Source organism: Lygodium microphyllum, chromosome 18 (assembly GCF_053477565.2).
Source record: "Lygodium microphyllum isolate KBCC chromosome 18, Lygodium_microphyllum_v1.1.10, whole genome shotgun sequence".
NCBI classification, from domain to species: domain Eukaryota; kingdom Viridiplantae; phylum Streptophyta; class Polypodiopsida; order Schizaeales; family Lygodiaceae; genus Lygodium; species Lygodium microphyllum.
The window spans coordinates 52,177,828-52,204,744 of record NC_141152.1 but is presented as its reverse complement, the minus strand read 5'-3'; the positions used below and the strand labels follow the sequence as shown (position 1 = coordinate 52,204,744).

Sequence of the window (26,917 nt, the reverse complement as noted above, 5' to 3'; positions counted from 1 at the left end):
TGAGTAGCCATGGCCATTGAATGGATGAGCTCGAGCTTCATCTTCTATGGAGGTTTTATAAAGGCACAAGAGTTTCATTAATAACACTATCACCATCATCATCATCAGGAGAGAGATGGAATATAAAGTTGATGATGAACTTCCTCATCATAAATGTACTAAGTAGGGAGTTTCTCATTTGGAGTGTGCACTACCATCCCACCACAAATTCAGCTATGGTAATCATTGTCAATGAAGTGTTGGAGATCATCCTTATCTTCATCATCATGACCAAATTTTAATGGCATTTGGTGGAGGAGTTATTGGTTCCACCAATTGTTGTCCTTATCAAGATAGCCTTCAAATTGCTGCATAATAGGGACTTCATCAAGAAACAAATGGAGAAGCCTAGCTTGCCCAACATAGATTTCATTTGTAGGGGGCTGAGAAGGGTAGCCTTCATGATCATTTGTAGCAGGTCTAAGAGAGATATTTGTTCGCAACGGAAATTCTCTTCGTGTTCATGTGGCCATTGATCCATAAGAGGCATATAGATATGCTGAATTTCATGTAGTAAGTCTTTTGGTGCTTTGTCATTTGAGGAAGACACAATAGTATGTGCATTAAGAGTATCTTTGAGAGGAATAGAGAATGATGTCCATCCCTTTTGGAGTCTTTTAGTAGTGAAATGAGTCTAAATTGTTGGTAAGCTACTACTACTGATAAGAAAAGAGGAAGAAGAAGCTTGAGAGTTTTGGCTTGAAGTTGAGTTGCGAGTAGAAGTCCTTTTTTTGGGAGAGATGCTGAAGAATCTAGGTTCCAAAGCTTTTAGTTGAAGCTATAGTCCGTGTCGAGGAAGAAGTTGGTGTAATAGGAATGATGATGGATTTTCTTTTATCATTATAGACTTTAAGAGGCTATTGTGGGTGAAGTTCTTTCTTTTGAATGGAACTAATGTCGAGTTGCCATGCTTGGGGAAGCACAATATCAGACCATTTAATGATTTCATAAAGAAATTGATGGGTAGTCTCATTAGCTTTCATGATAATGGTTTGCCCCTTATCCTTATCACTTTTCTTACCTTCTACTACTATAGGAATTCCCAAGGACATGCTACAAAGCACTATTTGATACTAGCTAAATGTGTAGAAGAAGATTTCATATGCAATCCTCTTGCCCTAAGATGAAGCATATGCATTTCATTAAGATATGGATCATCAATCAAAGCAACATAGTTGGGCCTCAACTCAAAGAAAATAGGACCATTAGATAATGGAGGAATCTAACACCTACTATCATGTCGATAAACTCCTTATGGTGGGTATCTAATACTACTTCCTTGAAAGAAACATTTAAGCCTTTTTTTAAACAATGGAATAACTTCTATAGCAATATAGCCTAAGTGCAGGTTCTTGATTTTCTTGGTCTTATGCATTGTTAATGAGAAGAGATTGATACTTTGATCAAATTGACTCGTGTCTCCTATGGTTAGGATTCCTTGGTCCTTGACATATAAAGTTGAAGCTCGAAACTTGAGTATACCTCATTCTCCATATATGTTGGCTGCTTCTATCTTGGGAAGTGTCCACTTAGCTCATGGGTTTGCTTCATCCATGATAATTGTAGAGTTGCCAAGAGATTTGTAGCACTTAGAAAGACCTTTAAGGGTAGAGCTAATAGAGTTCTTGCTTGTGAATGACATTAGAGGATTTACTAGGCTGGAAGGATTCATGCATTCAACTAAAGCCAAAGACTTAACGCCTAAGAAGCCTCACACCTTATACCACAGTACACAGTAACATACAACAATAGTTATAGAAAATCACGTGAGTCTAGCAACCTTGGAACACCGCTTATGGCCTCTTTTAGATATGACAAAATGGAAAGATAGAGAGGCTCTGATATTAACACATAGAGGAGTGTGATCATGGAAGTGATAAAATAGAGAGCAAACCATGATAGTAGAATGAGGACTGAATTTTGTGTGTGTGTAAACTACTTAATTAGTACTCACTTTCTTTCCTCCCAAAAGACAAGTCTAGGATAAAGGGGCCTTTTTTTTTGGATCATGCAAGTAATATATATTAACAACATGCAATTAACATCTCCTAGGATTAGGGTAAAACCAATATACTAATCTTTAGACAAGCTTCTTGAAGAGCTTACAGACAAACTTGAAGGCCTTTTTTTTGGGGGGGGGGGGGGGGGAACATTTTCTTGAGCAAAGCTTGCACTATTGCGTCGCGAAAACCTCTTTACTATGGGTTGCTAAGATATGGGGCCAATAGTTGAATAGGGTCCAACAATGATACATTTTCTAGATCCTAGTGGGGACCAATAATGATACATGGCCCACTCATTTACAACTTGTTAAAGATAGGGTAATAGTTAGCTTAGCCCAATGTGACACCTCCTCATTTCACTAGATGTGAGTTCAACCCTTTGTTTTATCACTAGTCCATGTTCCATTTTAAAACGGTGCTCGGATGTTATGTATTATAGGGAGGTTTTTATTTCAAAGAACTTCATCGCGAGCTATTTTCATCATGAATTTCAAATTGTGTGAGCTTATATTTGTTTTGCAGGATAAAGTTCAATGTTGCACACTTGTTGATGTAACGAGAACAGAAAAATTCGTCTTTAGTGAAAAGAAAGATAATCCATTTCATAATCATCGTACAAGGAGGCAATTTCTATTGAGCCGGTATTATGTACATAAATTTTAATAACATAATTATATTTTTAATAATTTGAATGGGACTTATTGTGTTCTTTTAGAAATTTGAGGAGGATTTTTTCTAAGGTGTACAAATTCTAAGTTGAAGCGAACCCATCTTTTTAGCGATGGGCCCTGGGCCTTTACCCCTAGTTAGTCCTTGGGGCGACACTAGAAAAGAAAAGGACGGAAAAGAGAAAGAAAAATGCTGAGACATCATGAAAGAGGAAAAGGAATGAATCAAATGAATGAAAGGGGAAGGGAATGAATGAATTGGCTTTCGTTCCCCTTCGGCCTTCATTCGTTCGCAATTTTCCTCCGCTCGTGTTTTCGAGGAGGCAAAGCCCAGCATATGTCGTTCTCTGTCTGTCTCTCCTTTCTCTCTCTTTCTGTGCGTCTTTTCCCTCAAAACCCTAATCCACTGTCCCTGTTGCTCATGTCACCAGCTTTCTAGTCTAAGCGCAGTACCTCCATCGCTGTCCCGGTCAAGCCCCGGCGCTCCATCCGCTTGCTTATGCAAGGAGCTCCTTTTCAATTTGTTCATTAAACCCTTTGCCTCCCTCCTCCTCCTCCTCCTCCTCCTCCCTCAGGCCCTTCTTTAGACCGGACGCAATTTGTTTGTTAAGGCCTTTTCCTCAGTCTGCTCTTCGTTCGTCAGGCTCTTCTTTAGTCAGGACGCGGGAGACTCGCATTACACGCTCAAGGCTCACACGGGTCATTGCTTTCACTTCGAGAAGGGGATCATGGATTCGGAAGATGATATGCAGGATGCCTTCTGCGAAACTTCCGAGGATGATTATGGACAGGATTCCCAAAGCGATCTCTTGCGTTCGGACGAAGACGAAGAGGAAGGAGAGTATGTTTTCGACGATCGTGATCTGCATTCTGCACACAGCCGTGGTCAAGTAAGCGCCTTTTTCATACCATTTATTTCCATCATTAATAACCGTGTGAGACTGGCCCTTTGTCATCAAAATAACCGCTCAAGGTAATTGAGGAACCGCACAACCGTGCCGCTTTCCCTCACTAGCTTAAAGTTTCCAGGCACAATGGCTTGTCAATCAAACATTGCAAGGCCCATCCTTCTCATTTTTCTTCAATGTTGCAAGTATTGAAACTCCTACTGAAAGGGTTGGAATAGCTCATACATTGGCTGATGGAACTCTTGCCTGTCGCTTGCTGGTACAAATTGACCTGGTTCTGTTATTACTGCACTTTGCAATAAAGTCATGGGCACAAAGCAGATATGGATGGCAGCGTTGTTCATACGTCCCGGGAGCTTGTACACTGTTGTTGTGGCAAGTGGCATACTTATTTTGGCAAGGGGGCACTTCATCCAGGGTTCTAATGAGTTAAGTGTGTGTGAGTGGTTTCATGTGTGTATGCTGGAGCACCAACGAAAAAGGGGAGATACCTACTGATATCAAAATGGGGGATAGATCAGCTGCACCATGCAGCAACCCTTCTACATGGTGCAGCTTATGTCACTTGCTGTAGTGTGCAAGCATACTTGTCCTGCATGACTTGTTTGGGAAGCGGTGAGGTTGAATGATTGTGATGATGGTTAGAAGAAAATAAAACAGGAGCTGTTGTTTATTAGGACTGAATGAGTTTGTGAATTTGCTGATATTGGAGTCTGAGGTCTCAATTGCACTTTGCAAGGCTGAATCAAGTAGGTTGATGCAAATCTTATAAAGAGTACTAGGTCAAAGTTGGGAATTGTGGGCTGCGCCCTGGGGGCAAGGACAGATGCTATGGAAAGTCTTTCAGTCCGCAGTGATGTGCACAAATCATTCCAGCACTCTTTCCAGTTGGAGTTCTTCCCTTACTCTTAATGATGACCAACCATTTGGCACACTGTGGTCTAACTACGTGTACACTGTACAGTTACTAAAATTTTCCCTTAATCTAATATGGAAAAAAAGGAAAATGTTATGGATGTTTAATGAAGATGTTCTCTTTTTATCAAGATTGAGTACAAAATGGTAGAAAGAGTTTACTGACAATGGAGAAGATTGGTCACCATTATTCAAGTTCACAGAGCACAGACTGAAATCAAAATCACAATGGCAACTTACTTATTTAATATCACTTAGTAGAAAAATTTGTAATCTTCAACACTTGCTAAAGAACTTGCAAGTATAAATCTCCTCAAGCTACATTGCTGCTCATTTGTGCAGGCTATAGCACCATTATTCATGCATTCTGCATGCAGTCCCAGCTGTATGTCTTACATGTCATGCACATTATGCTGAATGGCAATGAATGCTTCCATCACTTTTAAAAATTTTATGCAACATAACCTTCTGGAACTCTGTCTTCTGTTTTGCAGTTGGCTTATACAGTTTTGAGTGAGCAGGACATTCAGCAAAGGCAAGATGAAGCAATTGGTAGTGTTATGATGGTGCTTTTGATATCAAAGGAGCATGCAAGCATTCTATTGCGCAATTGTGAATGGTGAGCCACTTTTTAATGATTTGTTTAGTTTGCTTAAACTTGGGTGCAAGGAGACCTTTAAGGAATTTATGCCTGCCACGCTGCAAAATCAGCCTGACTGAGAAATTTTAAACTTTCTCAATATGCTAGTATATTGGTATTCATAGTCCTCTAGTGGGGTGGAACAAAGGCAATTTCTTAATGTTATTTGGTCCTACCTGTACATGATACTTTTGGTAAAAGAGTTGTTTAATGGTGATCAACATACGAACACACAGACACTTATATCATGATACCGTCCATTTGTTTTGGTTCAAAGTATTATAATGAAGTCCTTTGTTGTTGCATAAGGAGTTCGCTTATTTCTATTTCCAGCATAATATGTGAGACAGTTATGTTGAAAAGCTTTATGTGATTGAAACTGTGATTTGTGATGTGTAATCTTGCCTTGGTTCGTACACACATTATGCATGCATATACCTACACACGTCTATACACATACACATACACACACACCCACACCCACATGCACACATAGAAACACATGCACAAATGCTTAGGTACATGCATGGATATGGATACCATACGTAAGATGTGTTTGCTTGCATGCGTATACAAACATGTATGTGTCCTTGGTCTTTAGGTTATTTTGGTTAGGAAGAGTTTGTCGTAACTCTACATCTCTTGATTGCAAAACTTGGATAAAATTGATTTGATCTTCCACTCAATTGTACTATAATTGTGTTAGAAGTGTATTGCTTAGAGTTCTTTTATTTTTCTTTGATCTGGCGCCCTCATTGACAGTATGGGCTACATACATGCAAGGACTAATCAGTCCTTTTGTATTCAGCATTTGTTTCTTGTTCATTGCTCTCGCAGTTGTCTCTCTCTTCCTGTGCGTTCGAGTTCCTTCTTTCGTTGCACACTCTCACATGGTATCAGAGCATGGTATCATTGCCTAAGAGCGACACATAGCTGACTTCACATGGAGGAGACCACCCCAAAATGCTAGGCGGCCTTGCCACATCAATGTTTTGCTGAAAATGCGGCTTTCTGCTCGGAGGCGTAAGCCTTTCTTGTGCCAAGTACATGTTTTGCTATCCACTTCCTCTCTTGTTGAAGGCAACAAGCTTCTTGAGTTAGGCGACAGTCTTTTGCTGCAAAGTTCCTTGGACAGGCGACAATCCTCCTTAGCAAACACACATAGTTCTTGTGCAGACAATAGTCTATCTCCCCTAGGTTAACCCTCTACATCGACTTCCTTGTGATGTTGTAGCTGTTTCCTCATGTTTCGGGGTTGTCTACTGTCAAAATGCAAATTTTTTGTGGGTGTTTTGTAGTTATATACGAAGATGTCTTATTAGTCACAAGGACGTGAAAATTTGATGCTTTGCTTATGTTTAAATGACATTTGATTAAAGGATTAATCAAATGTGCAATTAAAAGATGCACATGTGTTGCACATGTGAGGTGGAAGCTATCTTTTCACGGTTGAAGGCCGAAGGACCCTGTGAAAAAGATGGGTGTGAAAGGCAAAAGTTGTAACAAGTTACACTTGTTAGATTCTAGGTGAATTTTGGTGTCAGTTTACCCCTAGGACCATTAATTGGCCATTAAGTGTCAGTGGTGACACTAGGGACTAGGCATTAATTAATGGATTAATGCTTGTCCAAGGGTCAATTAATGCATGGGACCACTTTGGGTTGCAAATGGCCTAGCCAATTAATTTTTGGATGGGCAAGGTCAATTTTTTGGTTATGGATTAAGGGCTGAATTAATTTTCAGAATTAATTAATTCTAAAAATTAATTAAATGGTTGGAAATTGCTGAAAATGGATTAAGAAAGCTGCCATTTGGCAAAACTTTCCCATGCAAGTGGGGGAAAGGCTAAATAGGGCTGAAGGGAGAGGGAAATCTCATTTTTTTATTTTGGAGCTGTCGGGAAGAGGTGTTGGGACTGTTGCTGCCAGCTTTTTGGCCATTTCCCAGCCATTGGAGACCATTTTGGTGATGGAGATTGCATATTCTTGACCTTGGGAAGCTGGCAATTGTTACTGATGCACTTTCTCCTGAAGATCACAGTCTCTGATGCTCCTATTGTTGTTGGTGCATCCGTTTGGGGTTGGTACAGCAGGGCAGCAGCTGATTTTGATCAGTTCTTGGCGACAAATCTCAGAATTTTCTCTCTTTATAGCATTCTCTCATCTCCTTTAGCCTATGCTCAGCCATTCTCAGCAATTCTCAGCCATTTGGAGGAGATTTCAGCTATTTTTGGTGGGTTCATTTGTAATTTCTGCAGTAAAACCTAATTTACAGCAGAAATTAGGGTTTAGCAGCCACCTTGGGATCCGTGCCAGAGATTGAAGGCTCAAGGGACTGAAATCAGTAGATTATCAAGGGATTTTGGGAGCTAGCCCATCCCGAATTGATTTGGGGTAGCATTTGGCCAGCCAAGGGTCAAATTGGAGAAGAAGTCCTAGGTGAATCAAGGGGCAAATGACCCAAAAGGCTTGCTGGTCATTTATGACAGCAAGAGCAATTGGTTAGCAGGAGCAGATTAAAGAATCTCGAGTTGTACTGCTTACAATTGAATGAAATTTAAAGAAATACCACAAGGGGCGCCAATTTTGGGGCCAACAGGATGTCTATTGTCTAAGAATGTTATGATAAAGTGTGTATTTCATTTTATATGCATTTATTTATTGCTGTAATTAACTCTTTAATCAGGTTATCACCACCATTCCAAGAAGGAAGGTTGGTTTCACTTATCACTAGATCTTTGCTGACTTAGAGGATGGGGTCTTTGTTCCTTCCTTTGAGAGATGGAGCGATTTTTGTGCTAGTTCATGTAACGATCAAAGGTCGCCTAGCCCGTTTGTACGAGATCCCTCTCCTCCCCGTTCTCTCCATGTTTCATGAAAGGCTCGTTTTGTTGGCCTTCATTTGTCTTCCATGGCATTCTCTATCTAGGTGCTCGTACTCCCTTCTTTTCCCAAAGAAGACCGGCTTGATGGTTCCAACTACTTGCTTTGGTTATGTAAGACAGAGTGTATCCTTGATACCTTCAATCTTTGGGAGTTTATTACCTACCCTATTCCTCGTCCAGTGGAGGATTCCAATGTTGGATCATGGATGGATCATGCGGCCTTATGGGATTAACTCAACTCAAGAGCTCGATCTTTTCTCTTTATGAGCTTATGAGATTTTGTTCTAGTGCATGTGCGTAGGTTATAGAAAGCAATGGAAGTGTGGACCAAGCTTGCCTCTTTGTACCATCAAAAGTCATTTGCCGATCGGATTACTCTTGAGAAGAAATTACAGATGCTCGTTGTTGATGATTCTTCATTCATGAAGGATCATATCAATAGGTTGGAGGACATGAGGGATGAGCTTGCTTTCCTTGGTTGGTTGATCTCTTCAGAGAATATAGCCATGATTCTTTTGACTTAGCTGCCATTTCCCCGGTTTAATGTCTTCTACACTAGTCTTTTTATATCGAGGACCCATGAGAAGCTTCTATGGGAGGAGCTTGTTCTTCTTGTTTTAGAGCATGATGAGTGCGCCAAAGAGGTAGCCAATGGATCCACCTCTACCAAAGCTTTTGTTGTAGGTTTGGGAGGGGGGACACAGAGAAAGGGAAGTCACATGCTAAAAGATAAGAGAGTTCTTCAAGTTTTGACTTTGACTCGGAAAAGCCTAAATGCCTATATTGTGGGAAGGGGACACATTCAGAGGATAAACGTTGGAAGAAGTATCCTCATCTTCGTTTGAGAGCGAAGGATGGAGCTAAAACATTTGAGCCTTCTACCTCTACTCCAGTAGGCAGTGTTTCTTCATATTGTTGACTTGGAGGAGTCTTCTTCTGTGGTTGCCTCATCTTTTGAGAGGCCTTGGCTGGTTGATAGTGGAGTTTCTAGTCATATGACTCCACGAGGTGATTTGATGCAGGATCTATGTCCTTTTGAGGGTTCAGTCGTTGTTGGTGACATTGTTTCGGTGCTTATTTGTGGTGTTGGTACTTTGCCTTTATTTTCCAAGCGTGTGTTGAGCTCCCTTTCACAGACTCTTTATGTTCTAGTCTTGGTCTTTCCCCTCCTCTTAGTCTATGGCCTTACTAGGCCTGGTACCCGGGTTGTCTTCATCGAGCAGGCCGGTTGTATTGAGGATTTTTCTATAGGGGCTGTTATTGCGACAAGTTGGCAGGAGAGCGGGCTTTATAGGCTTCATTTTCCTTCTCTTATGCAAGGTCCTCCAAGGCAACTGTCTATTGCTACACCCGTTCTTGCTTGTGCACCCTCTTTTCCACAAGTTCCTTCCCATTCTCCACCCTCTCCTCCAATGGTTCCCTCGTACCCCCCTTTCCTTTTAGGGAGGGATAATCTCGGTGATGTGGCTGTGGATTTTCTTGCACTTATTGTTTTAGAGGGGGACTTTTCAGGATTGCGAGGAGCTTCTTCATCGGTAGTCTTCATCGACAGACTTCATCAACATTGGCATTTCTCTTGCCATTCCAAGATCCGTTTCTCCCTTGGCCTTCCACCACATCTAGGATCTGAGAAGGGATGTTAGCAGTCGTGTTTGTCATGCCTTGTCATCTCTTGCTTGTGAGCCTTAGTTGACTCAGTCAAGTCAGACAAGGACATTAGGAGCTCTGACTTATCTATCACTTGTTTTGACGGAGGAGGTAGGTCATTCTAGAGCACTTAGTTTATTGCATTTTAGTGCATTTTCTCCTCTAGTCAGGATTTTATGTGCATTTCTTGGGGCAGTTTCTGCATTTTTCGACGTGCCTCATCTGTCAAACATTGTCCATTCTTTTTGGGATTTTTCTGAGCATTTTTGGCATTTTTACCAACATTAAATGTTGGTTGGACATTTTTTTGGCCCCAAATTTTAGGTTGGTCGGTTTTGGGAATTTTGGCTAGTTCCTTCTTCCGTTATGCACTCTCATAGCATCAATTACTCAATGAATTTCTTGTAGTTGGTACCATCTGTTGTCGGTGAATTTACATGGGCTATAGCCTTTTAGTTTAGATCCATGGGAGTAGAAAGAGCCTTATACCTTTCATCTTAAACATAGTCAAAAGCTACATAGTCAAAAACTCTTGCACGTATTGTTGTTAAGAGATAAAAATCCCCCTCGGGGTTTACCAAATCTCATGACCTAGAAAGAAATGGAGAAAGCTTATATTTGTGATCTCGAACATCTAGTATAGTGTCTTCTTTGTTTGTTTGATCTTTTGGGCATCGTCACCCATCAAGATGAGATCATCTACATAAAGCACGAACGATGCATGTTCTCCAATTGAGGTTTGGACATACAACTATGGATCAGAAGCAGAGGGATATATCCTAACTTCCCTTGGAGCAATGAGTCTTATTTTCTTGTTCCAAGCATGTAGAGCCTATTTGAGGTAGTTAAGAGTCTTCTTCAACCTTTACATCGTGCCATTTGATGAGGAAAAGCTAGGATATTTGCTCAATATAGATCTTCTTCAAATCTTTGTTAAGAAATGCAAACTTCACATCAAATTGATAAACTAGCCATCTCCTAAGGCTTGCTAAGGCAAGAATGGTCCAATGGTAGCCATCCAACGTATAGGGGTAAAGGTATCGTGGAAATCCACTCTTGGTTGCTATGGAATTCTTTTGCAACGAGTTGCGCCTTGTGCTTATCTAGAGTGCCATCACTATGATACTTGGCCTTAAAGACCCATTCGACTCTAATCACCTTCTTATGAGGGGGTTGAGGCACAAGATTGTGAGTGCTATTTTTCTCAATCATATACAACTCTTGCTCCATAACTTTCTTCCAATGCTATGATTGCAAAGCCTCCTTTGTCCTGTGTGGCATAGAGACATTAAACAATTATTAGTATAAACAAGTAGGTGGAGTATGTCTTTCTTCGAGATTGCCGCAAGTCATCCTACGACTTCCACTCAAGAACTCTCTCAATCCTTGTATTACAGAGTGTATCATGTGCTTAACAAGGAGTAGACTAATACTCCCCTCATAGTTTTGCCTTTGCTGAAGTCTTTAAAATATCCACCTATGTTGACTCAAGGGGGGAATGTGAGGGTGAAGCAATCTGCTTCTCCATTAATGGTGGGGCTTGAAGAGGCATAAGCTCCAAAGACACATTCTCAAGTGTCCAATTGTCATTTAGATCTCCAAGTGCAGGATGTTCAATATCCCTCTCTGTAGCTGAAAACTCTATGAACTGAACATCTTGGCTCGTGTATGTAAGCAACCTTTTATATATCAATTGTTACCAAGACATATTGGCTCAATGATCCAAATTAGCTTGATGCTCATATACTGTGAAAAGTGATTTGTATTATTTGAGTGTTTTAAAATATGATAAAATGTTCATGTTTCTATTCAAAGGTAGTCAATGGCCAAAACACCCTATAATTATACTTGGGTTGTTATATGAGATGTCGAAGAGAAATTAAAAGTTTAGTAAGATGATCATATTGACTAGAATGCTCAGATGACTAAGACTTTTTATACTCGGGTAGCCACATTGATTAAAGGTTCATATAATGACTAATTTTAGAAAGTAAATTTGATGCCCATGATCAAAGAAACAAACCATGAACCATTGAATCTATATACTGAAGGTCTCTAGAATTTAAATTTAGCAATAACTAAAATGTAGGAGATTACTATTTTTGGAAGTTGCTCAAATAGAAACGGTGTTCTCTCAAAGGCTTTGGAATTTCACAAGGAACAATTTGGTCTTCAGTGGCTATCTCAAATTCTGAACCATTTGAGAGAATTTTGGAGTAGAAGATTTGGAAGCTTCTTTCTCTAGAAAAGTGTCATGTGGCGTCTAGAATGAGATGCGTTATTTTGAAGAGACAGGTGTCAAGTGTCCTAACACTTGTCATTTGTAGCCTCTACTTTTCACTTTTGAGCACTTAAGGCCCATGCCAATATATTGAAGGTCTCTCTTTTCATTTCCAATAAGCTTTCAGGCTAAAATTTCAGCCACATGCTTTGTACGCTCCTATCTATCACTCATTCAAGAAGCACTTTTTACTTAACTTGATCTAGTCGAAACACTAAAGAAGAAAATGAGCTTGCTGCCCAGAGTAGGTAGATATTAGGGTTTCAAAATGCTAATTTTTAGAATTGTAGCAAATTAGTCCTTTTGTGTATGGTTCAAGCACTTGGTGCTCACGGTTTTTTTCAACAAATTCTTGTAAAGAGAGAGTGGTCGATTTCCCTCTCAACATGGTGTTGACTCTCTTGTCTCTCTCTCTCTCTCTCTCCCCCCGCCCTCTCTATCTTCTAATTTTCATAGTGATAATTGATTAAGTTGGTTAAGTTCAAAGTATTGTCATTCTTATGTTCTCCCTCCATACTTACAATGTATATCTCTTTTGAAACTAGATCATAAAGCTTGTATCCTTGGGATTGCGAGCTATAATCCACGAACGCATGTCTTTTGGAAGCTGAGTTAAATCTTATCTCTCTGTTTCTTTGGGATATAGACATAAACATTACACTCGAACACCCTAAAATAAGAAACATCTGGCTTGTGACCAAAGTAAGTCTCCAAAGGTATCATACCTATCATGGTCAATGTAGGGAATTGATCAAGGATATGGATAACGGCGGCCAGTGCTTCCTTAGTTCATAGATACTAAGATGTTTGCCGATGCTTCATCATGGTTGATGATATCGCGATCACATTGCAATTCTTTCACTCCAATATACAAAGCATGACTAGCTTGTTGGAGGCAAACTCTCCTCCTGTGTTGGAATGCATGGTCTTTAGTTTCTTGTCACACTTGTCCTTCTGAAAGATCAACCAATCTTTCAAGTATGAGAATGCTATTGACTTCAGCTTCCAGAAGTACGCCCAAGTCATCTTGCTAAAATCATTAATAATTAGCATAAAATATAAACGTGTCTTAAGGGACTCCGTTTGCATTGGTTTACACGAGTCCATCGAAACAACCTCCAAGGGCACCTCAACCCTATGCAAAGCCTTGTTGGAAATAACACTTTTATGTTGCTTGCCATGAATGCAAGATACATATGGTAGATGGCTTACCCCGATCTTTGGCAAAACATGTACAAGTCGACCACAAGCTGTCTTTTGAAGGTACTAGTTGAGATGGTCAAATTGAGCATGCTATAGCTCAATCTAAGTTTGAGAAGATGGAAGAAGAGAAGTAAAGGCTGATGAAGTCCGCATCTTGTAGACTAACCACCTTGCCCATATGGAATAAGTTGCATATCACCTTTGTCTTTGATAGGCACTAAAGAGCTATTACCTATGGGATTTTGCGCATGCATTGGATGCATATTGGCAATACCATGTGTAGGAGTCATGTGGCGAGAAGTGCCACTATTCTCAAGAAGGAGCCACAACTCCCAAGTCCTCCGTAGTTTTCTTCTTCTTGATGTCCTTGTCCTTGTTAAGGCAATTCTCCTTCCAATGACTTGTCTTGCCATAAATGTTACTAGGAGACTCCTTCGAGGCTTCATCTTGCTCGGTCTTTGCGTCCCTCTTTTTGTTGTTGTTGTTTGTTCCTTTATGTTGGGAAGATTGTCTTGGCAATTCCCTCGTCTTGGGAGCGTTTTGACCTTTGAGTGGTGCCTCCTGGATCTTGGTCCATGATCATTGGAATCAACTCCTCCCACTTAAGGGTTTGTCCACCGTAAAGCATTCAAGGTGGAATAGAATGCACTAAATTGGGGTAGTAATTGTGAAAGAAGAGTTATTTGCCTGTCCTTCGTGCTAATCACCTTACTTGTGTTCTGGATTTGCATGTGCAATTGCTGAAGCTTATTGATATGCTCCCACATGGAAGTGGACTTAGATGGGCTCAATGTCCACATCTGTATGTGCAAAGACCATTAGAGTGAAGCAATGCGGAAGCGAATGACCGTGATAAAGAGTGAACAGAGAGAGAAAGAGAGCGAAACACAAAAATCCTGCAATGAAGAATGTTGTATAAGGATGCAAAATTATACACGGGTGTAGAGGAAATATTTGCGCATGTCTCCACCACGAGGACCTCAATCTCCATCAGCTCGAGTGCAATCTCCGTCACTAGCAGGCTGAAATCTGTCAGATACAAGTGTAGAAGACTGCTGGAAACTCAGCCTTATAAAGGCTGAAAAGAGTGCCTAGAAAAATACCTAAAATAATTAGGTCGTTTGCATTAAAGTGCAGCTGACTGTAGTTGGACAGTTCGATTGTTGCCACGTGGCGTACTGCTAGCGTGGCAGGAGATGACTCTCAATATCCCCTCTCAAATATTGGACAAGGCAGTAGACGGAGGGATTTGAAATGTCGATGAAGTAAAGCTTGGGGAAGTGCCTTCGTAAACAAATCTGCAAGATTGTCTTCAGTTTTATAGTACTCCACATCAATGGTCGCATCCTGAAGCTTTTGCTTGATGAAGTGATATTGGATCTCAATGTGCTTCGTCTGGGCATGAAATACAAAATTCCGTGCCAAGGCTATTCTACTCTCATTGTCGTATCGCAAAATAGTAGGACAAAGCTTTTCCTTGATGAAGTGATACTAAATCTCTATGTGCTTCGTCTGGGCATGAAATATGGGATTCCATGCCAAGGCTATGCAACCCTCATTATCGCACCGCAAAATAGTAGGATGAGTTTGGGGATAGCCAAGCTTCTCCAACAACCGCCGAAGCCACACAGTCTCACATGTGGAAGAGGACACAGCTCGATACTTTGCCTTAGTCCAAGATAGGGCTATCGTGGGCTACTTCTTGCTATTCCAAGAGATAGCACCAATACCCAAGGTAAAACAATAACCTGTAGTGTATTGCCTTTGATCCACAATACCGAGCTGGATAGGAAATCCCGAGGTTCCCTTCAAAAGCCGAAGTATCCTTTGAGCAGCCTACCAATGCACGTGTTGAGATGCACTCATAAACCTAGCCAAGAGACCTACAACAAAACATAGATCAACCTGTGTTGAGAAGCCAAATCAATGATCCAATTAGTTGACGGTAGCGAGTAGCATTTGCCAAAGGAGAATCTGTGTGTGAAGTGGCCTTCCAATTCGGATCCATAGGAGTAGAAATGAACTGGCAATCCTCCATCTCAAAAGTCACCAAGAGCTCTTGTACATATCTTTGTTGAGAGATGAAAATCCCCCTCTAAGGTTGATAAATCATGTGGCCCAAAAAGAAATGGAGAAGGCTAAACCATCATCTCGAACTTCTCATGTAGGGCTGCCTTCGTCTCTTCGACCTTCGGGGCACGATCACTTGTAACAATCAAGTGATCAACATACAAAACAAACAATACACGATCACCCTCGGAAGTGTGCACACAAAGTTGCGGATCGGCCCTAGAGCACTGATATCCCAACTTGGTCTGGAGCAACGAATCAATCTTCTTGTTTCAAGTGTACAGAGCTTGCTTCGAGCCATACAAGGCCTTCTTCAACCTGTAAACCTGCTCATCTGAGGAACCAAAGCTAGGAGGATGCTCTACATAGATCTCCTCCTTCAAATCACCATTCAAGAAGGTTGACTTCACAAGAGCCATCACTATGATACTTGGTCTTGAAGACCCATTTGACACCAATTGTCTTCTTATGAGAGGAACGAGGCACAAGAAACCAAGTGCCATTCTGCTCAATAGCCTCCAACTCGGCTTCCATCGCCTTCCGCCAATGATGAACTGTAAAGCCTCCTTCACTGATGTAGGCTCTACCAATGATCGATTGTAAAGTCTCCTTCACTGATGTAGGATCTCTATCTTGCATAACACGTGACATCAAACGGTAGTTAGAGCAAACAAGCTCCGTAGAATGTGCTTGATGCCTCCGTGACCTCCGCGGTCCATCTTGCGGTTCCCACTCCTAAAGGACCCCCTTGATCCTTGAATCTCAGAGGGTGTCACGGACTCAACGAGGAGGAGGCTGGATCTCTCCACGTGGCTCTTCATCTACTGAAGACTCCGGTACCTCCATCGGCTGAATCTCCATTGGGGTGGCCGGTGGAAGAGAAGACTCGAAATCTGAAGAAGAATCCTCATCAAGAGGCTCTGGCTCCAAAGGAATTGGCTCGGGAGCCCAACTCTCCCTTGGATCTCTAAGTATGGGGTGTTCCTCACCCCCCTTTGTGGCTGGAACTTCCATGAATGGCACATCTCGGCTCGTGTAGACATCCCGCTTCAGAGGATCATACAAGTGATAATCTTGGGATTGGGAGTTGTAGCCAACAGATCGAGAAGCCGCTTCAAATCTGTCACATTGCGCCTCCGGGATGTGCATATAGACATCATACCCAAAGATCCTGAAATAAGAGACATCATGCGTAGCCCCAAAGTAATCCTTGAAAGGGGTCATCCTGTCAATGGCCGAAGTGGGGGATTGATTTAGGATGTGGACTGTCGTAGCCACTGCCTCGGCCCATAGAAACTGAGGTGTTTGTTGGTGCTCCATCATGGTGTGTGCCATCTCGATCACACTTCGGTTCTTCCGCTCCAAAATGCCATTCTCTTGAGGAGTGTTGGTGTTAGCAAACTCTTGGTGAATGCGCCTATCTGCACTAAAACTCTTGGTGTTAGCAAACTCTTGGTGAATGCCCCGATCTGCACAAAAACAAGTAAACTCATTAGACACAAATTCACCACCCTTGTCTGAGCGCAAGGTCTTCAGTCGCCGGCTAGAACGATTCTCCTCAAAGAAAAGCCAATCCTTGAAGTGGGAGAAAGCCTTTAACTTCAATGTCAAGAAATAGACCCATGTCATCCTGTTGTAGTCATCTATGATCAAGATGAAGTACAAGCTCCATAGGTGAAGTAGACCGCCTCGAAGCTTTGGTGGGAATTGCATCGCGATGCAGTTTCCCATGAATGCAGGAGACACATGGCTGATGGCTCACCTCTGTGTTTGGCAAACCTCGGACAAATGATCCTCGCGACACCTTCCAAAGGTACTCATAGTTCACGTGGCCAAACCAAGCATGCCATAGCTTGGACTGTGTCCGAGAAGTAAGAAGAAGAGAGGTAAGAGTTGTAGAAGACTTCAATTTGTAGATGCCATTCTCCTCATACCCTGCAGAGAGAACCTTCCTTGATCCACGATCAAGGACTCAAATAGCATTACTGTCAAATTCCACCAAGAGACCAAGAGAACAAATCTCATGGACCGAAAGCAAATGATACCCCAAGCTAGGCACATGCAACACCTTTGAATTGTGGGCACCATCACGTCCATCTAGAATCAATTGCATCTCACCCCGCGTAGGAATAGACACAAAAGAAGTGTCTCCAATGAGAATCTGTCCATGCGAAGGTCGCAAATGGGCAACACCAACGGGAGGAGTCCTGTGCTGTGAGGCACCACTTTCCACGATCTACTCTTGAGTCTAGGGAGCTGTCATCGCAGCATCAGAAGTCTTCGGTGTAGAGTTCTCAATGACTGCTAAGTGTAGAAAAGCAGGTGATGAGTGTGCAGCCACCACTCCAGAATCCTTCGTGTCCTCCTCCTTGGTGTCTTACTTGTCTTTGTCGGGGCAATCCTTCTTCCAACGACTGGTCTTACCACCAATATGGCAAGTCGATTCCTTCTCCTTGTCCTTCTTGGATTTGTTGTCCTCCTTCTTCTTTTGGTTCTTCCCCTTCTTCTGAGAGGCTTGACCAACCAAAGCCTCCGATTTGGAAGCATTCTATCCCTTCAACTGTTTCTCTTGGTCCAAGACCTTAGAAACTAACTCTTTCCAATGAAGAGTCGGCTGTCGCCGTGAAGAAATAAGAGTGGAATAAAAGGTACTGAATTGTGGCGGCAACTGGGATAGTAAGGTGATTGCCATGTCTTTGGAGGAAATGGGCCTCCTTGCATTTTGAACCTGCATCTAAAGCTGTCGAAGCTTGTTGATGTGTTCTCGAAGCAAAGAAGACTTATTCATGGACAGGGTTCGCATTTGCACCTCCAAAGAAACCCTCTTCATAAGGGTCATCTGGTTGTACATGTGGTCAAGCTTCAGCCATATCTCTCAAGCCACGGTCAAGTGCTCTATATGGGCTATCATAGTTGTTGTACAAGACAAAAAGAAAAGAACGAATCCTGGCATTTAGCTTATCCCAATGAGATTGGGCCTTGGTCAACTTTGCACGAGCATTTGAAGAGAGTTTGCACTCATCTCTCACGGAGGGCTGGTTGATCTCCTCCATCACAAGCTGCGCCAAATCATAAGACTCCAATATGGCCAATATCATCACATGCTAGATGCCGTAATTGTCGCCATTGAGCTTTTGATTTGATGGAAGAGCTGGTAAGACAGGCACTTTTAGGTCCATGATCGCCTAGAACTCCACGTCAGTCTTTGTAGACATCTTCACTTGCAATGCTTGCACAAATGCAAAAGAAACCCCCTCTGACTGTGAAAATGCAGCTTGCCAGGGCTCTTGTCTCCGTGTCCCGAACCTTCTTCAGCCGTTGGAGGCGATGAAAAGGTAAAACCTGCACTTGAAGGCCAAAAAATGGAGTCTTATTCCTTCTCTAACAGCAGAAAAACAGCAGCAGCTTCAGCAAATCTTCTCTTTTCTCGCATGCCCGCGCTCGCCTCAGCCTTGTCTGATGTGTAGCCACCTGCTCGCACTTGAACGCTGAAAACACAGCCTTGTGTTGCGCTGAAAACTCCTCTTCAGATAGGTCCACTAGGTTAGTCCTTCAATGCTTTGATACCATGTCAGAGTGAAGCAATGCGGAAGCGAATGACCATGACAAAGAATGAACAAAGAAAGAGAAAGAGAGTGAAACACAGAAAATCTGCAGTGAAGAATGTTGTATAAGGATGCAGAATTATACACGGGTGTAGAGGAAATATCTGCGTATGTCTCCACCATGAGGACCTCAATCTCCGTCAGCTTGAGTGTAGTCTCCATCACTAGCAGGCTGAAATATGTCAGATACAAGTGTAGAAGATTGCTGGAAACTCAGCCTTATAAAGGTTGAAAAGAGTGTCTGAAAAAATACCTGAAATAATCAGGTCGGCTGCATTACTGCAGTCGGACAGTTTGACTGCTGCCACGTGGCAGACTACCATGTAGCACTATTGACGTGGCAAGAGATGACTCTCAACAAAGACACCCGTTTCATGACAATCATTCAATTGTACAATAGGTCTGATTCCAGCCATATCTCCCAAGCAATTGTCAAATGCTTGATGTGAGCTATAATGGTTAGTGTGTGAGAGAGAGAGAGAGAGAGGAAAGAGCAGATACATGCATTTCGTTTATCCCAATGTGCATGTATATTCATCAATTCAGCTTTCTCATTGGAGGCATCATGAGCTATACGAGGGTCTAAAAGTCTCGGTCATGAGCTCCGTTGAATCATATGACTCCAAGATGGCAATTATCTTTACCCTCTAGGTGTGGTGATTCTCCTTGTCGAGCTTGTGATTCGAAGGAAGAGTCGGTAACATGGGACGTTATGGTCCATAATAGGCTAAAACTCCACATTGATCTCGAAAGACATTGTAAGCTGAATAACCTGCAGAAAAACAAGGGTAGCCCCCTTTGCCGCCGCAAATGGTGCTTGCTAGGGCTTCCTCCATTTGCTTTGAACGTGTTTAAATTTACAAAAGATGAATGCTGAAATGAAGAAGGTAGATGTATACACATGCTATTGAAGTATCTCCACGAGCCAATCTCCCTCTCCATGTGAAATGACAAGTAAAGAATGATCAAGGCAGGCTGCCTATAAATAGGCATGAATAAAGGCAATAAAATAATCAGGTCAGCTACTAAAAACTAGCTGACTGTTGCACATATGCAATTGCTGAATAAAATAATACCTGAAAATGCTATGCATAATTGACAATTGTCACATGGCAACTTGTATAGCTTGCCAAGCTTGCCCAATTTCTCGGTGAAGCTGGAAATGAACTGTAGATTGCATCGAGGTCTCTGACCTGATAAATAGGAAATGTGTGATTGTGCTCGAGAGTGCTAATTGTACAACAGTAAATTGCCAATGCTTGTTCAAGGGATGAATAAATCTCTAACATGATTATGTCATTCGGTCTATTGATTATGCCTTGGATACTCCAGGGGCAACATAGATAAGTAGGACTTCAACCAAGGAGGTCCATCTGTCTAAAATGGCCTATGAGTTTAGGATGATGGTAGTTGAATGTTTTATCAAGCAAATCTTGTAAGTAAGTAGATGTTCCACTTTCAGAAGATTGTTTGCTCAAAATGGCAATCAACCTCGATTAGATTTAGAGAGAATCCAACAAGGTATTCCAAGTAGCAGCAAGTACATGTGACAAAGTAATTAAGCAATATTGTTATTACAAGTGCATCTGCATATGTAGTGCCAATGTATAAGTATCAAACTGATACTTTCTTTGCAAGTAAATAACCAAGCATAACTAAAGAAATATAAGTATCCATTATATTGATCATAAAAGTCTCAAAGCATACATATTGTTAGCATTCAATACTTGGGTGAAATTTGAAGGATCGGCAAAAAACCTTTGGATAATTGTGTGTATTTTGTATTAAGGAACTTTAGGCATAGATATTGTTAGCATTCAATACTTAGATGAAATTTGAAGGATTGGCAAAAAACCTTTGGATAATTGTGTGTATTTTGTATTAAGGAACTTTAGGCACCACTCTTCTTATGAGCATTAGACAATGCTTCAAATTTTCACTTTGTTGAGCTTGAATGAGCCATGATCAAAGCTTACTCTAATTGAAAAGCATCAAGTGCAATAAGTGAGGTGAATCTGTTAAGTCATTCTTTCATATTCACTTGCATCAATTGGTGTGTAGTGTTGAAACTCTACCAAATAATGATGGGAAACTTTACCCTTGACCTTTCTTTTCTTATGTGCTTGTGTTTGCTTTGGAACCTAGATCTTACTATCAAGTTCTTCACCATTTGACTACATCTCATTAGTAATCTCCTCTAGTGCATCACATAGAAAGGCTTATGAAGGCTCACATGAAAGGCTTTGTGAACCTTTCAATGATGAGGTAGCTTCAACCTATAAGCTAGCTTATGTAATTTTTATCCTTTGTATCACTTAAAGGGCTATAGTACTCATATTGAGTTTAGGAAAGAGACTCTCTACCCTTGTTTTCTTTTACTTGACTTTCTGAAAGCATAACAATACCTAATCACCCTCTTGCAAACTCTAAAGCTCTGTTGTGAAAGTCAATTGCTTTCTTTTGCTTTCCTCCAATCTTTTGGAGAGTTGACTTCAATGTAATATATGTTTCATTGATATTGGACATATTTGTCAGTCTCAAAGACGTTATCTTTTTTATGCAAAATGGGTTGGACTTTCTTTTCCCCTTCCATAATAGATTACTGCAATGAAGATGACAACTTTAGGGTTGTGCTGTGTACTCCAAAAATATATCTTCAAAACTAACTCCTCATGTGAGGATCTTTGCCACTCACAAAAGATGTTTTGCATGGATAGACTTTTCATACGAATTGTTTTGGTTCAAATTTGGTGCTTTTGGTCTTGATTGGTTAGTAGTTGGAGATGGGTGCAAAGGCATGTGAGATTTGTGAACAATTGTATCGATCTTTTAACAATGATATGGAAATACCGGAACGGGTGCTAGGTTGTGGGGCCAGTTTGCCTTTGTGTTTTGGTGTAGGGCCGTTCTAGCTCCATTGCTTATTTTGTTTTTCTGCTGTTGAATTTTTGTGTTACTGTGTGCTCACAAAGTTAAGTTTTATTGCCCTTTGATCCACCAAAGGCCTAGTGTCATGGTTCCATTGTTGAGGCATCACCAACTTCCTTAAGGAGTCCGCGTTTGCTTAGACTGGAAGAACTTGTCTAAAATTCAGTCAAATACCGCTGTGAGAGTGTGCAACGGAAGAGGAAACACTAGCATTGAGAGGGAAGGAAAGAGAGATTTTGCAATGATAGAATAGAATGGAAGAAGAAAATTTGCTCTGAACTTCAAAAGAATGCTGAATACAAGGTGGATTGATCAGTCCCTGAACGTAACCCAAGGCATCAGTGAGGGCATTGATCAGGTTGATGACGGAAGGCAACACCAAAAGACAGAGGAGCATCCTTGAATGTAAGAGTGTGCTGAAATCTGCAGTAGAAAACTTGTGAATGATTGAATGAATGACCAGCCAAGTGGAAGCTAGCTCTAAATAGCCATAAATGCTGGAAACTGGTTGATTGATCCAAGAGGAACCATAAAATTTGGCTGATTGCAATAAAGTAATGGTCAGAATGCTATTTGTAACACTTGTCTACGGATAACATACACAATTGTACAACAAAGCATAGACTGAAAAAGAACATAGTTAGGTTTAGGGTAACTTAAGAGACAATGAACATGAAAGAAGATAATGAATGAATAGAAATCAGAGATTTCTCTCTCTTCAGCTTCCTCTCTCCTCTACAAGCAATCCCTCAGCAGTTCTGAACCATTTACGGTAGATATCAGCTATTTTCAGGCCTTGGTGAACAGCAGCTACGTTTTGGCTGTTGTCAACCCTAGTTTACATAGTAGAAATTAGGATTTAGCAGCTGCCTCAGATCCCATGCCAGCAAATTGAAGGCTTAGTACTTGAAATCAGTAGCTGGAATTCAAGGAATGCAAGAGATTTCAAGAAGGTAGCCATCCAAATTTGGGGTTAGATTTAACCAACCAAGGGTTATTTAGAGGCCAATCTCTTGTTAGATCAAAGGGCAAACTGATAATAAGGCTTTCTGGTCATTAATGACAGCGAGAGGCATTGGAAAGTGAAGGAGATTGGAGCAATCCCATTATATATCATCAAATTGCAATACAAGTTAAATAAATATTGCATGGAGTGCCAATTTTTGGGACCAACCAAGAGTCAACTATACAAGATTAAGTGGTAACATTTGTATTTCAGTTTATGTGAATTTTATTGCTTGCTGTAATTATTGTGAGGTCATTACCATCCTATTCAAGAAGGAAGGTTGGTTTTAGTCAGAGCTACTAATGTCCTTGTCTAACTCAAATTGAGATTTGTATGCAAGAGATGATTGTGCAAGGCACATGTGATTGCCAATGAGCACTTAGTCTTAAATTCATCCATATAGAAGAAGGAAACGTGAAGGATGTCTTACAAGGAATGGGGCAATGAATTTTTTGAGAGACTAAGATCTTTTGGATAGACCATTGATGATGTATAAGTGTTATCAATTTCAACTCCTTAAGATGTTTCCTTGGTTATATTAATCGATCAACACTTTAATTTGTGTGACAATCCATTTGCTCATTTCTTTAATTGTGTGACAACCATTTACTCATTTGTGCTCAAGAGTAGAACCAAAGAACTTGGTGACCATATTATGATCAATCATGATAGATATATAGTTCCATGGCTTTATAGGATTGATTGCCTTGTGGATTGGTACTATGTGGTAAGCCAATTGGTGAAGAACCTTTCACATAGAGTTTTATTAATTACATGTGCTCACAAGGGAGCCAATATGTTTCTAGGATGTGCTAAATGTTTAATAATCTATACATCATGATCTTGGACTTTACCATTCTCCAATTGGTTGGTAGCTCCACTCACCATGGTATTATAGGAGGAGGAAGGCATGGGATAAGGCTCTGGGCATAAGACAAAGGGGCTTGACTATGTATGTGGTAAGGGGAATGAGCATGTGTGTACCAAAGATGTAGCGAGGAAATGGGGGTAACATCTTGGTGCTCTTGGAATCTCCTCCAAGCTTCCTTGTAGTCTCGACCTATCAACATTTATAGAACTCCTTAATCTTGGTGAAATAGGTCTTCTCTTGTTTAATGAGATGTTGAAAGATGTGGCATGACTTAGTATGGTAACTTGCCCTACAGTCACTGCCTTGTGGAGTTGTGCTCTTGTGGTGTGGCACTCCTAGTTGTACGATTTGGTTGCTGGCACATTCTTGGATGGCTGTCTAGATCTCTCCTTTGCAGAATGTAGAATCTCACAAAAAAGTGGAGTGAGCTTCTCCAATGGTAGTTTTGGATCCATCGTCCATGTCTTGGATTGGCTTGTATATGTGATCAATTTGTAAAATTTGGTGGTTATGAGAAGGGGATCCGCTAGCATAGAAACCATGAAATGTGTTTCACCAAGGGTGAAACACGAAACATGTTCCATTAATGAAATGTTTCAACATGCAACATTTCACCTACTTGTTTCACTCCAATGAAAAAAAGCACATTCTATTTAAAACCTCCTAAACATAGGTATTGTAAATGTGTTATTCTGCCATTTCATGTGGCGTTTCACTTAGGATCTACCCAATGGTGAAACATTTCATGCTGAAATGCAATATTTCGGGGGTGAAATGTGTTGTGGTTACCTTGCTATATGGTGCTGCTTGTGTGTTGGTACATGATACATGCATGTCAGCAATATAGCCAGTTCAACATGGCCTGCCCTCACTCTGGTTGTTTGATTTGAAACTGTGACTCCAGAGATTAAAGGCATTAAGGAGAGAGAGCCCATGGCATAGTCCATTGTGATAGCACCATTGCTAAATGGAAAAGATGTGATCCTATTGATAACTGTCATTATCCCATGCCATTAAGAATGCTCCTCCTAGGTCAAGGGGATGTCTCACATATTCTGTAATGTCTGCTGTGGTGGGTTATCTCCTATGGTAATGCACTGAGAGGTGGCTGGGGCAAAACTAGCAGTCTGTAATCATTAATGTAGGTATCCTTGGTTCTTGCAGTGTTGGCCCTAATACTCTCTGGGTCTTTGTGTAAACTATAAGATTGTGGCATGTAAATTCTTTGTGAACAACCAAACATCTGCCCACAAGCACCTCGTGGAACTGTTTTAATTTCATGTTGCTACTTCTAAGTTGGTCTCATAAGTTGTGTACTGTTAATGATCTCATTTCTCCATTACGATGAGCTTTCCATCTTAGTAGACAATCCATTTTCCTTCTTACCTTACCTTCATAATGTGTGGAGCTATTGTAGTTCCATAGTACTATCTCTAAGTTGGTCTCATAGGTTGTGCTCCCCCCAGTAGGTTTGCTTCTCTTCTGATGATCACTCCATCCAGGTAGATAGCCTATGTTTGCTCCTTGTCTCAATTTGATAATGCATGTATACTCTGATGTGCTGCAGGATCATCCTCTAAGTAGACCTTATGCTTTTCTCTTGGCAAGGAAAAAATTCTACTCCATGTAATACTTCTCTTGCGAGAAAACTAGATGGTGTAGGATGTTATGATTCTTTAAGTTGAGCTGAGCTGCCTTGCAGTAAATGTGCATCATTGTGAATGGGCTCGGAAGGCCTAGCAATGAATGAATTTGGGATTTGTGGCGTAAAGTATATTTAAAATTGTAAAAAGTACATGTAAAATTCTAAACTTTAGAGATCTATGGCTACACTTTGGAAGGCAAGAAGGCTAAGGAGCCAAGAGAAAGGAATCATAGAATTAGGTTTTGTTATAGCACGTCTAGCATACTTGCGAGGTGAGGAATCTGGATTATAGCTGGTCAGAAAGGTACAAATGTTAAACTTGCGAGGAGAAATGTACAAATGTTAATTGTAAAACTTCTTTTGGGTCTTTTTACTTGAAGCTACACAATGACCAACAAATTGATGTGCCTGCATCAGTGTTTTTTACTGGGCAAGTAACATTGAAATCAAAATTGCAATTCTTGTCACTGTATGTACTTCACTTTGTGCATACTTTCAACAAAGCTCTGTGATAAATATAATGCTACTGCTTTAAGGTGCATTCAATAACTATCTCATGAGCTTGACTTTACTTCTTTATTACACAGTGAATGCAAGCAACTCTTATCTTATTTGCCTTTTTTTTTGGTGCAGGTGTGTCACAAGAGTAAATGATGAGTGGTTTGCTGATGAATCAAGAGTTCGCCGGCGCTTGGGGCTAGTTGATAGACCCTCCTCTGTTCTAAGGCCAGATATTAGAGAGGTTAGTTTGATGGATGCCTTCTGATAAGAGCAGCAGTTCAAACTGTGTTCTTGGAGTAAGGACTCGCCTAGCCAAGTTATGTTTTCTATATGTGCTGACAGCACTAAATTCAGGGAAAATCTGTGAGACTTGCAATGTAACTAGTAGTAAAGTAGACACAGTAAAAGTTAAGGTTCACAGAAATATGGCCTGGTAGATTATGCTGGTATTTTTGCTTGTTATGTTTGATAATTAGACATGTGACAGTTTAGAGTTATATCCAACAGGAGAGAATATATCTGATAATTAAACATGAGAGAATTTAGAGTTATATCTGGTCGATTTTCAAAGAATATATGATTTTGCAACATGTAGAGCAATTATGTGGTGTTAAAATTCATTAGACAACCACAACTCCTTAGATAGTGTGGATACCTTGGCAGATAGAAGATGGTAGAGAACCTGTATTTGCTGCATGCAACTGATGGTTTTACTGAAGCGGATTGGACATTTCTATAGACAATAAATATTCAATGAACCACCTTTAGGTTTCTAGATCCATCTATGATAAGAATCCTGTAAGATGACTTGTTCTTGAAAAGGCTCTATCACATTCTTTTGTTAGTGCCAAAATTGAGCATCATGTAAGGTGGGTTGATAATGGTTGGTGTTATTGCATGTTGTTCAATGTTATTGAAATGAATTGGTTCTTTAGAACATGAATAAAGAGGAGTGTGTGTTTATTGCTTTCTCCATAGATAATCACTATGCTAGGAGTCTCTTCGCCAACTCTTTAATATGCATTACACCATTGACGGCCCTGTTGGCACGGGTCACGAAATTGCAAAGGGATTTGAATAACAACGTGCCAAGTGCTGTAGGT

General features: G+C 40.9%; 1 protein-coding gene across 1 annotated transcript in view; it reads left to right on the top strand.

Annotated features, from left to right (window-relative positions):
- The first annotated feature begins 2,963 nt into the window (after positions 1–2,963).
- The window catches only part of LOC148020883 (putative E3 ubiquitin-protein ligase ARI7), a 33,004-nt gene continuing 9,050 nt past the window's right edge, over positions 2,964–26,917 (top strand). Inside the window, exons 1-3 of the mRNA XM_087698680.1 lie at positions 2,964–3,600; positions 5,028–5,152; positions 25,947–26,055. Coding sequence (XP_087554806.1) covers positions 3,439–3,600; positions 5,028–5,152; positions 25,947–26,055 — 396 coding nt within the window. The 5' untranslated portion in view covers positions 2,964–3,438. The remainder of the gene's footprint in view (positions 3,601–5,027; positions 5,153–25,946; positions 26,056–26,917) is intronic.